Source organism: Myxine glutinosa, chromosome 2, assembly GCF_964187855.1.
Source record: "Myxine glutinosa chromosome 2, kmMyxGlut1.1, whole genome shotgun sequence".
In the NCBI taxonomy this organism is placed as follows: Eukaryota; Metazoa; Chordata; class Myxini; order Myxiniformes; family Myxinidae; genus Myxine; species Myxine glutinosa.
This window is the reverse complement of record NC_136262.1, coordinates 73,662,445-73,681,253: the sequence shown is the minus strand read 5'-3', so window position 1 is coordinate 73,681,253 and position 18,809 is coordinate 73,662,445. Positions and strand designations below refer to the sequence as shown.

At 48.4% G+C, this 18,809-nt stretch overlaps 1 protein-coding gene across 3 annotated transcripts in view; it reads right to left on the bottom strand.

The window, feature by feature from the left end:
- The window catches only part of LOC137422356 (uncharacterized), a 162,073-nt gene that overhangs the window by 57,241 nt on the left and 86,023 nt on the right, over positions 1-18,809 (bottom strand). For all 3 annotated transcript variants that reach the window (XR_013622685.1, XM_078773426.1, XM_068109106.2), the window contains exons 7-8: positions 4,895-4,966; positions 4,426-4,488 (exon numbers count right to left, since the gene is read on the bottom strand). Coding sequence is in view for 2 of the 3 variants with exons in the window: in XM_078773426.1 (XP_078629552.1) it covers positions 4,426-4,488; positions 4,895-4,966 (135 nt within the window). In the remaining variant the exon portion in view is untranslated. The remainder of the gene's footprint in view (positions 1-4,425; positions 4,489-4,894; positions 4,967-18,809) is intronic.

Here is an 18,809-nt window from a genome sequence, read left to right as displayed (position 1 = left end):
CGGTGAGATCCGAGATGGCTTGTTGACCGTGTACGAGGGTCGACCTCGTGGTGATCGGTGCTTGGTGCGTGGTGCTCGGTGCTCGGTGCTTTGGAACTTGGAGCGAGGCGTGCCGTGGGACGAAAGGAGCCGCGTGTTGGACGGCGGCCAAAGCCAACGACAAAGACCAGATAAGACCGAGCTCCGCATTCACAATAACATAACGAACGTGTTTCCTTCATATTTCATCCCCCTGTTCGTGTTTGAGGTCTGGTGTGCGAGATCCCGATTTAGGCATTAGATTTACCGGCACGTGCTTTTCCTGTCCCTGCCTTCATTTAATAAACCCTTGCATTTTTTTTGTACATATACCTGAATGCAGTTTTCCGGGTGATTAATTTACTAGATAAGGCTGCAGGGCTCTCGCCGCTCCCCTCCATCCCGCGTGCTTGGGTAGCTTTGGTTTCAGAGTCCGCCATTGAGTTTCCGCCTCAGGGGATAAGGCCTTCGTGATCGGCATCCGCGAACGCCTGATATTACTTTTGGCGGTTGCGCGCGACAATATATATTGCTGCGGTTTTGAGATTGGCGCATTGAAGTCAATAAATGTTAAAGGTTTGCCCCCCATAGTTAGTCACACGAGCAACATATAGGCCCATTTGTAGTATAGTTATGTCTTAGTATGTGTAAGACTAGGCAATTTCCTCTCTTAGTACCTGCATTGTGTAAAGACAGGATAATAGGCCCTACATTCATTTTGCGTCCAACCTCCATTCTACCTCTATGGGCGCAATCCATCCCGCATCCCATTTGGCTGTCCCATAGTCAAGTTAACACGAGGCAGGGCCTCGAAAGGTGAAGGAGGGTTGAGCTCGGCGCGGCAGTGGGGACGGTAAGAATGAACCAGCCAATCAGAGCTCGAGCGGAATGGCGTGATCGGGCGTGGTGAAGAGCGTCCGGTGAGTTCCAGAGGGTTCTAAGGACGTGGCAATAAAACCCTTTGCGTGAAGCCCCCACCTCAGTTATGAGAAGGAAGAGGCAGGCGCTCGAGTGGTGGAGTCGAGTTATGAGAAGGAAGAGGCGCTCGTCAGTTGCAGTACCAGGGTTATGGGAGAGGTGCGCTGAAGTGACTTCCGAGTACGGAGGAAGGAGACGCGCTTGATGGGAATCACCCGCGCTGAATGAACCTTGTTACGTGGGATACGTGGGTGCAGACAGGGCGTTGATAACTACGCGGTTTGGCCAAAGCGAGTGAACGCGGCTGAGTAACCGCCAGCTGCGCACAGTCAGCCCTCTACCGTTCGCCCCGAGATTACCCGCTTTGTTCAAGCGACACGATACGCGGTCCTGCTTTCGCCTACCTTCATCTTCGTGGGACATGCCGGGGACCGTGGAGAGTGAGACGGAGCCGATCCTGTATGACCACCGCGGCGCTGGTGAACATCATCCTGCCCATCAGCAATCCCCATGTGAGTGTGTGTGTGAGACGGGCCCGTTTGTCCTGGGGTATTAAGAGTAAGACTGTTTGAGGATTTCCCTGTGTCTCTTCGTCCTGAGCTGTAAATATGTGCAATCATAATTAAACATATTTGTTCTTCCTTTCCTTTCCAATTCGATCGCCTTTGTGATTTCTCCATTGACTAAGTGTGGTAGGAATAAGATCGCTCCAATCGGGTCTAGTAATTATAAATAGCGCGGATCACGTGTACGCAAACCGCTCGGCGTATCACCATCACACGTGGTTCGTGCGAGGCTTATTCCCTCGCTTCCAGGGCAGCGCTAGTACTTAGGTAACAGCGAATTTGGTCCCGAAACCCTATTTAGCGCTGTCCGGAAGGGACATAATAGGTCTCGGGTCGCGCCAGGTCAGTAAAGACAAGGGGATTAATCCCCCCTTGGTAAGGGGAGAAGGCCGGCGACAGATCCGCAACAATATATTTGTGTGTATGCGTCCAGTTGGCAGACTGACAGCAGTCTCGTCTTCAGTTGTCTTACCCTTCCTCCCGTCCATGGTACACTGAATCTTGTGGTGAGGCAGTTGCCCTGAAACAACTTGCCATTGCCTCTTGGAAGGCCAATCCAACTGAAGGCAATCTCAGTTCCTTCCACCAAGCTCGGAACAAGTGTGTGTCTACCCTCAGGAGTGCCAGGAAGCACTATCTCTCCTCACTCAAGAATGAACTCTCAAACCTGTCTCCTTCCTCCAAATCCTGGTGGCGTCTGGTCAACTCCGTTTCTGGTGTTTGTTCCCCCTCCATCCCCTCCCTTACCTCAAATGGCCACACAATTGACATCGCACGTGACAAAGCCGAATGCCTCAACTCTGCGTTTGCCTCAAAATCTTTAGTCCCAAACCCATCTCTCTCTGTTCCCACCTTTCCCAGTCGAACCCAACTGCTACTGGACTCTGTGTCCTTCTCTCCTGACAAGGTGGAGGAGTTTTTGTCAAACCTCGACTCCGATTCTGCAACTGGACCAGACGGCATCAGCCCACGGGTCCTAAAATCCTGCTCTGCTACTCTATCTCACCCTCTCCATGTTCTTTTCACCCTATCTTTTGCTCAAGGTCATCTGCCAGCATCCTGGAAATCAGCAAACATTACCGCTTTACACAAAAAAGGTGCAAAAAAAAGATCCTTGCAACTGCAGACCAATCAGCCTACTCCCAATTATCAGCAAAGTCATGGAATCCATCATTGCTTCGGATATGAAATCTTTCCTCTTCTCCATTGGCTTGATCTCTGATCATCAATTTGGTTTCAGACCAGGTCACTCTACTCTGGACATGCTGCTTCTGCTGTCTCAACAATGGATGGAGGTCCTCAATGCCAAACAGGAAATCAGACCTGTCTCCCTTGACATATCACGTGCCTTCGATACGGTCTGGCACCTAGCTTTGCTCACCAAACTCTCCTCCTATGGTATCCATGGAAATCTCCATGCATGGCTTGCGGACTTCCTCTCTGGTCATAGTCAACGTGTGGCCCTGAATGGATTTCTCTCATCTCCCCTTCCTGTTCAGGCTGGAGTTCCCCAAGGCAGTGTGCTGGGCCCTGTGCTTTTTCTGGTCTTTATCAATGATCTCTCCGACTCTCTGAAAAATCCTCTCTATCTCTTTGCTGATGACTCCACTCTCTGCCGCTCCATTCCTCTTCCCTCAGATCGGCAGTCTGCAGCCTCCTCACTCTCTGAAGACCTGGACAAAATCACAGACTGGTCAAACAAGTGGAACATGTCTTTCAATCCTGACAAATCTCACACTCTTACTATGTCTCTCTGAAAAGATCGACTGGACAACCGTCCCATCTACTTTCTCAACAATCCTCTCCAAGAAGTTCTGTCGCTCAAGATTTTGGGTCTCACTATCTGCCATGATCTTTCTTGGGAAAACCACATTTCCAAGCTGGCCTCCAAAGCCAGTCGCCGACTGGGCATCCTCCGTCGTGCGAAGTCCTTCCTAGGCACACCTGAGCTCCTCACCACATACAAGGCTTTCATCCGCAGATCAATGGAATACTGTTCTACCCTATGGGCTGGTGCTCCTGCCTCACACCTAGCTCGGCTTCACGCTGTTGAAAGCAAAGCTTTCAGAATCATTGGAATCTCCCGCGATGAAGCTATCTCTGAGGGCCTTTTACTCACTCACCGCAGGCAGGTAGGTGGTCTTTCTGTCTTCTACCGACTCCTCTCCGGCCTTGCTCCCCCAGCTCTCTCTGTGCTCTGTCCCCCAAATATTCCTACAGGTCGCACAAGATCTGCCAGCAACCCTCTGATGGGTAAACTGCCGAAATCTCGGCTCTCTGCTCACCTTCACTCTTTCATTCCTCTTTTCTCCCGCCTCTGGAACAAACTCCCACACTCCCTTCAATCCCACTCCTCCCTCCAGGTCTTTAAAACAGCTGTTCACCACCATCTCTTATCTTCCCCCATCCAAAACCTTGATCTTTTCTACCCCCACTAATTCACCCCAGATCCACCTTGTTTGAAATTTCCAACTTCTTTCCTGGAAGTCCTGGCAGTGTCCATATGTTTTATACCTCTCCCACCCCCCCCCCCCCTTCCCATGCCCCTCCCCCAAAGCCCTCTCCCTCCCACAGATCTCTCGATGTCTCCATGTCTCTCGGTCCCTGCTCTCAAATGTTGTGTTTGTGTCCTTCCCCCTCTCTCCCCATCTTGTCTACCGCTCCCGATGTTATTTGTTTTATGTGTCGGTGTGTCTTTCTGTGTGATTAATGTTCGCTCTTTCACGAGCCTCGATCTTGTATACAAAAAAAAAGAAGAAAAAAAAAGAAAAAAAGTGCCTTGTATATAATATATATATATATGTTTCCTACAAATAAGCATGCATGCAATATTTCCTAGGGAGTAACATGATTTATGATGCACCCTGTACATTCAAGAATTAAGGAAAGGGGTTGCTGAAGATAATGTCAGATTTGTACTTACAGAGGATGCATCAAATGGTGCTGGTGGAGACAAGGGAGTCAACAGACTGGTTTCACCTCCAACCTGTGGAAGAGTAGGGCGGGGTGTACATGTGGTGATGGGAAGCTCCGATGTCCCAGTACAATTGAATAACGAGTTTTCACATAAAATTGTACTTGAGACCCTTTGACTGCTCATACAGTATATTGCATTTGACTGTGATACCACTCAGCTTGCCTTGAGCAGTGCCTTGACTTGCTCAAAGCGTGAACATCTGACCTGAAGGACTTATGGTGTGATTCCTCATGACAATCCAGTCATTGCTTTATTGTGATGTATTCGTTATCGAGGTTACTTGAATTAAGTTAGCCAGTGATTATTGTAAAATGGAGAATGACGCTTCTTTTGTCATGGTAACTGCCAAATCACAGCATTATTCACTTGTGGAAATAGTGCACAATATATCTTGTTCATAGGCCTTATCTCTCACCTCTTCCAGTTGGCAGACTGACAGCAGTGCCTTGTATGCCGAGTCTCGGGTCAGGAAAGAGATGAAATTGTGCTGCAAAACATGAAATATTTCAATAGATAATCAAACAGCTGGATCCAGGCTGAACTCGAACTTTGATTGGTTTCTAAATGCAACAACATTTTGATTGTATAGCTCCCTATTAGTGCTGGGTGATAATCGTGCTTTAGATTTCCTATCTCAATACCGATAATGGAAATTAACAATCGCGATAACTGCTGCGCATGCGCAGTAGGTAAGTCGCACCTTGAACCTGGATATTGATGGTGTATTGGCTGCATTTACCATGGTTCGTTTCTCTCAAAACATATACGCGTATTAAATGCAGCTTATAAAATAAAGCAGGTGATAAACTAGAACGCCACTCAGTAGAGCGCATACTCCCGCCGTGGGTCAAGTTGGAATAATACGATTTCACAAAAGTTTGAGGGAGTAGTTCAGTGACAACACAAGACAAGACAACACAAGACAGACACTGCACAGATATATATTTAGAAGATATAGAAGATAATTTTTTTTTAAACAAGGCAATTTCACTTACATTTTCGGATTCAGCGTTCAATTCTATATAAGTGAGTGTATTTTGAGGCATGTGTGACTTCAAATAAAATTGTAAGCCAGGCAAACGTTCGTTTCATTCCTTAGGGATACTAGACAACTCTTGTATGGTGCTGTTCTCTATTGCGTTCTCATCTTGTGTAATACTGCGCATTGTTATTTGCATATTCTGTATCTATTATCTTATTCTAATATCTACCATCGCTTTCTTTGTCTTGCAGATTGATTGTTCATCGTTGTTGCTAATAAACCTGCATTCAATTGATACATTCTTGTTTATGAACAATCAACTCATCATATCTGAAGTCGCAAATGGGGTCCGGATCTTTGACAAGGAACGGACAACATGTCTCGCAACTGACTGGTCGAAGGATGGGATTGGCTTCTGGCTCCTCCAAAAACACTGCAGATGCCCTGGTGAAACCCCACAGTGCTGCCCCGATGGCTGGAAAATCACCCTTGCTGGAGGCCGCTTCACCCATGCAGCGGAGTCGCGCTATGCTCCGATAGAGGGTGAAGCTCTAGCAGTGGCGGACAGCCTGGAAAAAGTAAAGTATTTTGTGTTGGGATGCAAGAACCTGATTATTGCCATCGATCACAAGCCCTTAATCAAGCTTCTTGGCGACAGACGATTAGAGGACATCCATAACACGCGGCTTGCCAACTTGAAAGAAAGGACTCTAGCATATCGTTTCCGAATTATCCACATCCCGGGAAAACGACACTGCGTACGAGATGCGATTTCACGACATCCGTCGGGTGCCAGACCATCGGAACGACTGCCACTGGTGGATGACATTTCCTCCATTATGGATGTGGCCACATCGACTACACTACGACAGCACACCTTGACTGGGCTGTGGACCACAGATGACGACACTGGCATGGAAATGGCTATTTCTATGGCAGCCATCAAGACGCTCGATTCTGTGCGGTTTATGAACCCTTGGGACGAACACTTGGGACGATGTTCGGGATGAAACAGCAAGTGACACTCAGATGCTGCAGTTACTCAATTCTATTGAGCAGGGTCTACCTGTCAGTCGGGACGATTTCCCTGTGTCCATTTTGGAATACTTTCCCTTCCGTGAACACCTCTACACTATTGATGGCATAGTGGTCTACAAGGGGAGGATAATTATCATCCCACCGAAGCTACGGAAGCTTGTCCTTGAAAATCTTCATGCTGCTCACCAAGGAGTCACGGCTATGACCACCCGGGCCAGCGGCTCGATCTTTTGGCCTGGAATCACTCCCCAGATTCATGAGATGCTCAATCGCTGCTCACACTGCAATCGGATGGCCCCATCGCAACCAAGCGCTCCACCTACAGCCTCAGCTGAACCTGCCTACCCTTTCCAGTACGTTTGTTCAGATTACTTTCATCACAAGGGTCGGAGTTATTTGGTCACCGTTGATCGTTACTCTAATTGGCCAATCATTCAGCTAACAACTGGCGGGGCACAAGGCCAAGTGAAATGTCTGCGGTCGAACTTCGCCACTTATGGTATCCCCGACGAATTGGCATCTGACGGTGGGCCAGAATTCACGGCACATGACACCCGAAACTTCTTGCGTCGGTGGGGCGTTAACCATCGATTGTCATCCACTGCCTTCCCACACAGCAACTGTCGTGCCGAGATCGCAGTCAAAACATCGAAAAGAATGATCACCGTTAACACTGGTTCCAATGGTGAACTAGACACTGATCGGTTCCAACGTGCAATACTCCAGTACCGGAATGCACCGGATCAGGACACCAGGTTGTCTCCAGCCATGATCATCTTCAAGAGGCCAGTCAAGGACTTCATACCCATCATCCCAGGCAGATACTTGCCATCGGACACCTGGCTGGAAACACGCAACAATCGTGAGGAAGCTTTGCGCATTGGGCATGCCAGGGAGATCGAAAGACTCTCTGAACACACGACAAAACTACCTCCACTGGCCGTTGGGGACCATGTCCGGATCCAGTACCAGACCGGCCTGGAACCACGAAAATGGGACCGGACCGGAACCGTGATTGAGGTAAAACAATTCGATCAATACGTTGTCAAGGTGGATGGCTCCGGAAGAATCACTCTCCGGAATCGTAAGTTCCTGCGACGTTTTACGCCTTTCAGCATGACAACTCCCACTACGACTGGCAAAAGTGGCATGCTGCCAAGCGTTATGCCAAGTGTTATGCCAATCGTATCGAAATACTTATAGTAAGGGAAACATATGAAAATCTGTTAACTAAATTGTTACCAAAAAATTTCTTCACCAATATGTTTGTAAAGGTGTGTAATAACATGTGTTAAAATGTTGAAGGTCAACTCCCGTGGGAAACCCAGAAAAATAGCTGTTGAATTCGGGTACCGAAAAATTATTTTCGAGAATTTTTATTTTTTTTAATCGGCCCTTAAGTAACTTATGAGGGGTCAAATAAGGGTTTTTCATGATTCTGAGTTGATTGTTAACATTTATATTTCACCACAGACACTCCTTTGTGGAAAAATAATTTCTAAATATATCTCATTTTCTACTTTGCAGGACATGGAGTCTAGCAATATGGATGAAGACGTTACTCCACCTGTGCTCAATTGCTTCATCTGTGCACGCTCGGATACACCAGCTGAAAGGCTCATACAGGCAACTCCAAAGGGATACTCAACTTTATTGAAACAAGCAGAAACTGTCGAAAATGTTACTGTTGTGGAACGTATGAAGGAGGCTCAAAAGGAAGGAAAACTGAGGTACCACCAGAAGTGTAAAAATGATCTGTACAACAACTTTGTTGCAACCACCAAGAAGTCAGCTCAAGCATCAAAGGCAGAGAAAGAGTCATCAAAGTTGAAGAGAAGACGAACTACTTGTGAGTTCAGTTCATCAACTGGCTGCAGTTCTAGAAGATCACAGTCAGTTGACCTCCTGTATAAGGATGTATGCATTCTTTGCAACCAACCAGCCCAGCTCTACAAAAATAATCCAGCACAAGCTAGAAAGAAATACAGAGTGCCAGATAATTTGACTGCAGATACACTGAAGGCAAGCTTGCTGAAGACAGCACGGAGTCGCGGGGATGACTGGGGCACTGAAGTCACTGGACGCCTGGAAGGGATCAACGACTTGGTAGCAGAAGAAACACTGTACCATTTGCGATGCAAACTTATGTTTGCGAGAGGTGACAGTTTGTCCAAGACTGATGAGGAAGGAAAAAGGAAGAGAGGACAGAGGAGTATTGATGAGGAGCGAGAGGCAGTTTTTATTGAATTCTGCGAATGGTTAGACTCAGAATTAGAGCATGGGGTAATGAACATGGACCAAGCCCATAAAAAGCTGCAGGAGTTTGATCAGTCACCAGAGAAGAGCCTTTCTTATTCAAAGCATTGGCTAAAGATAAAACTTCTAGAGAAATACGAAGACACCTTGTATTTCACAACACAGGAAAGAAGGGCAGATGTACTCTGTCTCAAAGATGGCACCGACAATATTCTGCGAGGGCATCATGCTAATCTTGACCATGGAGATGAGAAGACTCAGATCATAAAGACAGCACTCAAGTTCATATCCAATGATATTGCCTTGATTGATTTAGGTCCAAAGTCATACCCCACCACACACAGTATGACTGACATCGATAGTCAGCTGACAGTTGTTCCTGCAAGCCTTCAGATGTTCTTGAGACCGATTGTCAAGACAGACGAAAGAGTTGCCGTTTGGGGGCAGAATTTTATTAAGGCCTGTCGACCTCGGTCTGGAGTATTGCCACACCAAATGGGGCTTGCCATACAACTTGATCATAGATTTGGGTCAAAATGGATGCTCAACAAGTTCCACCGGCTGGGATACACTGAGTCTTACATGGAGACACAAAACTACAAATACTGCTTCCTTAATAGTAGGAGTGGAGATGATGTTCCAGATACTTCTGGCACTCTTGACACCATTGTGGAGGAAACCGATGAACAGATCAATGATGAGGTTGCGGTTGATGCTGCGCTTGAGGATCAATCAGTGATGACAGCCAAAGTGCCAGCCAGTGAAAGTGAATTGTCAAGTAATGATCAGGTGGTCTTTATGGAGGTTGGGGAAACAAACAATGCAGTCACTCAGTTTGTTGGAGACAATATAGATTTAAACATTGTCTCTATTCATGGAAACACTCCCTTTCACTCAATGGGTTGGATCGAAGTCACCTCTCCGGCACCACCTTTGCCAGATCCACAGACAACAGCAGCTTTCCCCCGGGTGAAGTTGAAGGCACTCGACAAAGCTAAGATCCTGAGAGGAACTGAAGTAAAGATTATTCCATTTACGAACAGGAAACAGATAGGAACGAACGCGATCATGTTTCTCCCCCTCGCTGAGCTTTCCTCCTCCCTGGCTCATGATCAGCCACTCCTCACTCCAGGTGACACACTCTGGGCAGCGGGGTGGGTGATCAAAGCCAACGAACCTGAGTTCCCACACTCCAACTGGAATGGCTGGATGAAGAGAATCCATGCTAATGATGCAAAGCAGAGCACACAGATCGAGTTCCTCCCAGTTATTGAAGGAGACCCTAATGACCTCAACACCATCCAAAAATCCATCCAACACCAGTGACTATGGATGGACAATAGGTGTGCATCGGTATGAGCCAGTTCCAACACTGGACCCCACGGCTCCTGAGGAGCTATTGCAGTTCACGAGCTGTAATTGTCATGGAGATTGCAGCAACCGGCGATGCAGCTGCAAGAAGAATGGGGTCACGTGCATCTCGGCCTGTGGAGTCTGTAATGGCATTACATGCAGAAACTGCAGTCATGATGTTGTTGAGTCTGAAGAAGACATAGACAATGACTGTTGAAACTTCTGACATTGTGAATGAGAAATAACTCTTGAGTATTATATATGTATGTGAAATAAAAGCTACTTTGTGTGTAAATGTAAAAGTGAAAATATAAATGTTAACAATCAACTCAGAATCATGAAAAACCCTTATTTGACCCCTCATAAGTTACTTAAGGGCCGATGAAAAAAAAAAAATTATCGAAAATAATTTTTCGGTACCCGAATTCAACAGCTATTTTTTCTGGGTTTCCCACGGGAGTTGAACTTCAACATTTTAACACATGTTATTACACACCTTTACAAACATATTGGTGAAGAAATTTTTTGGTAACAATTTAGTTAACAGATTTGTGAAATATCTCATAAAATGCCCTTACTATTAATGTCTGGTACCCAACCCATCGCCGCTCCAAGAGTCTGTCTCAATCCTGTTACCACTCCCCAGAAGGGTGAACCCCAACATGTCATTGCGCCGGGCTTACCATCACAGACATTCCGCTCCACCACCGCGATGACACCACCCGTGAGAGTCGCTAACCAACCACATGTGCAGACCACCGCCACACCTCCACAGTCACTGCCTATTTCTGCCCCCTTGACGGTTCGGGTGATGATGGACCAGCTGGAGGGGACTCCGGCGTCGGACAGGGCGATAGTGAACCACCCACCGGAGACTCCCACAATGGACAAGGAAATTACGAACTGCCCTCAGAGGACTCCGACGATTGATCGGGTGGTGACGGGCCGCCCAAAGCGAATTATCAAACCACCAGCCCGATTCAATTCAGAAGAATATCAATTATAAACTCAGGTGATCTTTTTTCTCGGTCTCCAGTTTTCGTTCTATTCTGTGTCACAATTGAACGTTTTTGGGAAAGGGAGATAGACAACTCTTGTATGGTGCTGTTCTCTATTGCGTTCTCATCTTGTGTAATACTGCGCATTGTTATTTGCATATTCTGTATCTATTATCTTATTCTAATATCTACCATCGCTTTCTTTGTCTTGCAGATTGATTGTTCATCGTTGTTGCTCATAAACATGCATTCAATTGATACATTCTTGTTTAGATACAACATACAACATGTAAAACTGGCCCAAACATCAAAACAAAACTCGTGAAGGAACTGCGCTCCAACGCGAGTCGAAAGAATTGACGCGACCAAAGACGGAATTCGTCCGAGTTGCTTTATTGAAACAAAACAGCTCAGGTATTCTGACAAGCCCGTTTATCGGGCAGCAATATATATACACATTTATGTCGGGAAGTTTGCCCGGCAAAAGCTATACCGGGCATGCCCGGGTGTCAAGGGCGAGCCTTGGAAAGGCGAGTCTGGACCTGCCCGGGCGTGTTTGGCTGCGGCCTGGCAAGTCGAGGCTGGGCGTGCCCGGGCGCTCTGGACGAGCCCTGGAAAGGCGATAGCGGGCATGCCCGGACGCTCTGGGCGAGCCCTGAAAAGGCGATAGCGGGCATGCCCGGACGCTCTGGGCGAGCCCTGGAAAGGCGAGAGCGGGCATGCCCGGGAAAGACGAGACCGGGCGTGCCCGGGAGGTTCGGGCGTGCCCGGGAACAGTGAGTCCGGGCATGCCCGGGAGAGGCGCATCTGGCCGTGTTCTGGCCGGTGCAAGGCGATTGTGTGCATCCAGCGGTAACCGCTACACTCACTCATTTTAAGTCGTACAAGCTATTATGCGACCACTCATTCTTCTGGGAAGAATCCCGTGCACATGCTGGTCACACTTATAACTCACCTAAGTCTTTATAAGTTCATCAAATACTGACACCGCGATTGACATTCGCTGAGGTAAATGTTGATATCTCTTCTGAGGTTAAAAAAAAAAAACTGTTTTAAAGCATTATACGTATCAAACGATACATTTTATGAAACGGGGAAACCTAATACACACTTTGGTGGTTTTAAAATGACAGAATATGTCTTTATTAGAAAGAAAAAAAAGAACCTTGAAGACGACGCTGCTAACAAAATACACCGCTCTAACACATAACCACGAGTTTAAACTACATTTAGAACAAATATGAAAACTATTTTCATATCACAATGTTAAATATAGAATATATAGAAGATAATGTTTAAAAAAGCCCTATCTTCCAATGGTAAACAATCCTTCAAAAAATTCCTGGATCCGGAATAATATCCTGAGCTTCACCAAAAACTAATCAATTCTTCCTTATCCCAAGGGCAATCATCCCACCAACTTTCATCCAAATCCGTTCAGAACTTTTCCAGATATGTTGTTCACAAACACACACGGACACACACACGCACACACGGACACGATCGAATGCATTACTCCCTGGCGGGAGTAAATATGGATTGTATTGTTGCGGGTCGCGGACAAGATGTTATTTTGACCGAGCGGTTGGTATGACCGCGACCGAACAGTTATTCCCCGACTAGAACCCGATTCCACCCAAACTTTGGCCGTATCGCACCGCAGCTGCCCAATCTGGAAAACTCTAAAACGACCGAATGCAAAGAGGAAAAGGAATAAGACGAGAAGACGTACAGAAGAGTAATTGGATTTATTATTTACACATATAAGTAGGAAGCAAAAAGAAAGCAGTCACGTTTATTTACAACACATAAGACGCAGGTGACACAGTGCAATCTTTAGCTTATACAGACTTAATTACCTACCCAGGACAGAACAAACGAAGACGACTCACACGGGGAATGATGACAGGAATTGGCTGGAAGGAGAGGAAAGTCCACTGGGTCCGGCAGCACGATCCGCACGTTGGGCAGCCGCCGTTCCTTCGCGGCCCTGCTCCAAACTGCCGTCCAGGTCCCTAAGCGGTTGGCGAGCATTGTTGCTGCTGCTGCTGTAGACGCTGCTGCTCGCGAGCAAGGTGACGAATAGCAGGCTTGGTGCTTCCTTGAATGATCTCTGCTTGTTGGACCTCACAACTCAGCTCTTTCTTGGACCCTCTCTCTTCTCAGCTCATCTGCCTTGGACCTCCTCTCGTCTCAACGGCTTGGGCTCCCTCTCGTCTGCCTGTAAAAGCTCATCTGCCTTGGACACGCCCTGCCTGCGGGTTATATAGGCCCCGCCCCTCAACCTTCACGAACCTCCTCGATGTTTCTCTCCACACCCTCTCCAAGTCCAACCCCTTGTTCGTGGTTGGTTGAGTGGGGCTGACTCACTCCTCCCCTCTATGACGAGGTGGGGACCCGCCTTTCTTCCCCAACCCTGCCTCGTGGTCAATGGCGGATGAAGGGAAAACCGCCCAACATGCAGTTGGCAATGCGAATTGCAATTGACGAAAAGGGGGGAATGGAAGTGTTGGGAGTGGGAATGAAGGGAATCTATCTCTTTTCACTGGTGCAATGGAGTATTTCAATTAATGGGAGACACAGCCTTACCCTAAAACACATAATAAGATATAACTATTGAACAGGGGTATTCTATGATTGGCTGTGGTGTGGATGCTTTATGGACTAATTATGGGATGCCCTTTTGACCTTTACACAGCTCCGGAGGCAGGAGGCGCAGAATAAACAATAATAATAATAATAAAACACACAATAAAAAAAATACAGTCCTTATATCCGCAACACTGCACCCTCCTCCTCTTAGGCACGTCCCGGGCCTACAACTTTTATTTAGTGTGACACGTAGGTGTAGTTCCCTCTACTTTTAACCTGACCCTGAGTGCGACAGTTTTAAAACATAAATAAATGTGTCCCGCTGCTCCATTGCACCCTGCCTAACAGACTTACGCCCACAGTTAACCGAATTGCGGAATGGTCTTCAAACTACACACTGACGGTGGGGAGTATTATTTACAATGACGCTATTTTTATTTACAAGACTAACCCAGGACCTGTGATTGTTCTTTCTGGGGGGGAGACAGTCTGCTCTGCATCAATGCACCATGAAAGCACCCAAAAACGCACCAATACACCCCCAAGCACCAATCGGTGCAGTCACCACAGTTCATCAGTGTTCAATAATAAAAATAACCAAACAACCCCTAACCCTGCAGGTGATCTCTTGCTCTTCGGCTCCCTCTGCTGGCTATTATCATTTCTTCCAGTTGTTGTCATTCCTTTGCTTTGCTTACTGGCGGCCTATTTGTATTAAAACTTGCACCCAATGTGTCCATTTTTATTTTCTTTATTTATGGCCCACAGGGCCGACTACGTGTGGTTCACCTGTGGGGCATCGGTGCCCTGTGGCCAAGGTCCGCCAGCAAGATTTCGGGCCCTCATGGCTGGTTCCAGCAGAGGGGCCATGCCCCAACCCATGGGGTCCATAAGTGGTGCTCGGCCACAGACATGTGGTCCATAATGTGGTGCATCGATGCAGACAGCTGGTTCTGAGAGTTCCGGGCGCACAATGGCCGACTCACGCACGCTCCCCTCGGCGCCCAATGGCGCACAGGTCATGTGCGAGACAAAAGGGGGACAAGAGAAATGAGCGAGGGGTAAGGTCACAAGGGTACACGTCAATAAGGCAATGCAAGGCGAAATGCGTACGGAGAGCGAAGTGAGAAAGCTCGTCCCTACCGTACGTCACCCCCCTGTCACCTACACTACCCTTGCCCTTACCCCATATGTACAAAATCTACACATTTACAAATTCGTCGCTAATGTCTCGTCTCCCCATATTTCTCCAATACCAAATTCGTCACCACAATCCCTCTAACCAAAATTTGCCATCACCCAATTCATCATCAATCCTCATAAGGAGGAAGAGATGGAACAACAAAGCACAATGTCACACCCACGTCATGATGTGTCTCACAATCCAAACATTTGCACAGTAAAAAATAATCAAAACATGGCATGGTGTGGAGTACCTGTCACCTCAGGTGAGTGGATGCAGATGGTGCGAGGAGACTCCAATCCTAACTATCCTCTAAATGACCTTAACACACTTTACACTACCCGGGGTCTCTCCCTGCCAATCCATTGGCCAACTTACACTATGGGTTCTAAAAACCAATTCCCATTGACCAAACTGTGGTGCTTCTCAATTTGGGGTCTCACTCCCCCGATTCATCTCCCGGTGCCCTCGCACAATTTCTGGGCTGCGACGTGTAGCTCTCCCAGCAGGTCTACCCACCTGCACACCTCCACCACTGCAGTTGCCACCCGAGCTTACCTAGCTCCTCACCCTAACCTAACTAACTGGGGAAGGCCCCTCCTGGCTCTGTCACCCCACTCGGTGCCCTCTGGCACTGGGCTACCCGGGTCCGTCCTCCGGATGCTCGGGCCCCATCCACAACAACTACTACCGGCTCCCAGAGCCCACCTGCGGCCTCACCTGGCCGACATCCTCACAGTGGTGGAGTGCCCAAACCAACTACACACACTAACAGGCTACACGCCCAGCCATTTCCACAACACTAATGCACCCATCCAATCACCATTCTTCCACCCGCACCACAGATGCCAATATCCAACCACAATTTACCTATACCCTCTACCTAACACTTACACTACCCGCCCCGGGTATTCGTGATGGGGGTCCACTCTTCCCCCATTCACACCTTCGCACCATCCACTCCACTCCATTGTTTCCACCATGCTCACTCCACGACCATCCATTCCAATACTCCATTTATTCCACACTACCATTCTCCATACCTGTTGTTGCACACCTGTGCACTCACACCTGGTGCCACCTGCACCCTCCTCCTCTTCCTGGACCATTGGGTCAGCACAATACACAATCACCGTCACTCACTCATACACTGCTCCACACACCTGTTCAGTTGCACACCTGTGCAATCACACCTGTTCAATCGTCAACCACACGGCATCATCTCATCTAACTACTCCCCTCTGAAACTTGCGCTTCCCAGTCGCCCCTTTAAACTATTGCGCTCCCACGTCATTATAATCCACACTAATCTACCTGCGTCCCCACTACAGGTATCCTTGTCACTAACTAATCTTAACGTTGCCTAATGTCATCTTCTAGGGCCCTACACACAATATCCTAACCCACCCGGGCTAGTTTTCACTGCCATACACCCCATAATCTAGTGCTCCTTTGCCCCCCCCCCCCCCCCCCATCTGTGAGGGATGACAGAGTTGCCATCCCACCACATCGGGGAGGTCCTACTATCTATTTGGCACACCAAATTTCAGCCAATCAAAAATTTTGCCAATCACTGTACCATCATCAAATTTTGCTTTTTTTCTAATTTCGGGGCCAAAACACTATCCTCATCACCCGTCTACTTATTAGATCCTCTCGGTGCGCCAATTCACTTCCACAGCCCGGCTTCGTACAGCCGAGCAATGAACGCGGGTTCTTTGGTGCCGGCGGCTGGATGCGTCCGGCACTCGGTGCAGGGACGGGGGCTTACCCGTGCCGAGATCCCACGCACCACCTCGGCGCGGAGCCATCCAATTGCCCGATCTCGACCTGCCGGAACGTCTCAATAAAAAGTGGTCGCCATGACGACCCTTCCTATCGAGCTGCCCGCTCCGCCTAGTGGAGCACGGACGCGGCCGTTCCAAGCGAGGCCCAGCGTGGATCGCTTACGGCGGTCCTTTCGAACCCGCCGTGGCTCGGATCCCCGCTGGTTCTCGCGGCACGCGAAGCCCGGCACGCACCGAGGGCCCGATTCGGCTAAAAGTCGCTCTAACCGCTAACCCGGTTACCGTCGATGCCTCACCTGCATGCTTACACGCATACGCTACCCCTTTCTTGCTCATACCTCCAGCTGTTCCCATGCTCCTCGTACCTTTCCTTACACACCTCGGTACACTCATTCCGCTCACAGACTTGGTCACACACCTGACCACCGAACACCTTGGCACACATTCGTCGCTCGCACACCTCACCAACACACCTCTTCGCGCCCCTTCCTCGGTCACCTCCTCTGTGACAATTACAGGTGGCTCTCACTCGCACACCCAACCACGTGCCTCACAACCAACTCAAGTGTGCATTCCCACACACGCTCTACCATTCCAGGTGTGCTTCCTTCCATTCCAGGTGTACATCCTCGCTCACCTGTCACAACCAACTCACGCTCCGTGTCACTCACTACTTTCACCTCCACTCTCGGTCGCGCACTCACCCTTACTCTCGACAGCGCACTCTTTCCTCATGCACCTGTCCGTTACACACCTTTCTCGCGCACGCTCTTGCGCACACTCTCCCGTTACGCCCTCTGTAACACTCACCACAGGCGTGCATTCCCCCTTACTCTTGACAGCGCACTCTTTCCCCATGCACCTGTCCGTTACACCCCTTTCTCGCGCATCCTCTTGCGCACACTCTTTCGTTACTTCCTCCGTAACACTTACCACACCGCGCTTCCATGTACCCCCTCGCACACGCGCTACGACCGACTCACTCTCGACAGCACACTCACTGGTCGGCGCGCACTTTTTCCTCACACACCCCATGGTCGGACATTCTCGCACACCTCTTTTTTCGCACACCTGACCTGTCGCACACTTCACCAACGGCCTTTCACGAACACCCGGATTCAACCCAATCCCCAAGCCGACTGAATCTCCCCTCACATCATATACATTGCCACTCACCTCCGTACCTCGTCGTCGCACCTCCTCTGCCACCTGCAAACTTTTTATTTGGTTGATGAGCACCCCATCATGATTTGAACACAGACCTTGTACATATTCCATGACTTCCTCCTTTATCTCCCTCTTAGTTTCCCTCCGTCTCTTCTTAATTTCACTCACCCCTTCTTCCACCTCCTCTAATTTTTCCTTTACTTCCTTCATCTCCCTGTGCGCCCCCTCTATCTCTTCCTCTAACGCCACTTTAACCGTTTCTATGTGCATCCTCACCTCTCGGTCCTTCGTCTCCATTACTTCTGTCACCTCCTCCAACTTCTTCGTCAACCCCTCATGTACCATCTGACATTCCTTTTGTGTCGCTATTAATTCGTTCTTAATGTCCTTTTGTGTCGCTTTTAAACCCCCGATGATTGCAGTGTTCTTTTCCACTTGGTCCACGAGTTCCTTTTGTCCCACTGTCAGCTGTTCTACTCCCTTCGTCAGACCCTCTATGCCCCCCTGTAACCTAGCCGTATTATTCCTCACCTCTTTCTCCATACGCTTCTCACCTCGCTTTACCTCCTCGCGTAGCCCCGAAACCTCCTCACTTACACCTCGTCGTATCCCCTCTTTCATCTCCTCCATCTCTTTTGTAGATGCCACCCTCATCTGTCCCAATTCATCCCTCTGAGCATCCAGTTTACTTTCTAACCCGATTTGCACCTCCTCTATCTGGTTCCCCATTCGTTTGATTTCCCGGGCAGATTGTTCCCCTATTTCCCGCAATTTGTCCTCCATCCTATTTTCTAACCCCATTAACCCATTTTTCACCTCTTTTATCCCGTTGTCTAACCCCTCAAAATTATTGTCTAACTTCCCAAATTTCTTGTCTAACCCCTCACCGGTACCCCTCGCTTCGTCCCTCATTGCCCCCCATTTGGCCCTCTAATCGCTCACTATCAGCCCTCATTGCTCCCAATTGGTTTCCC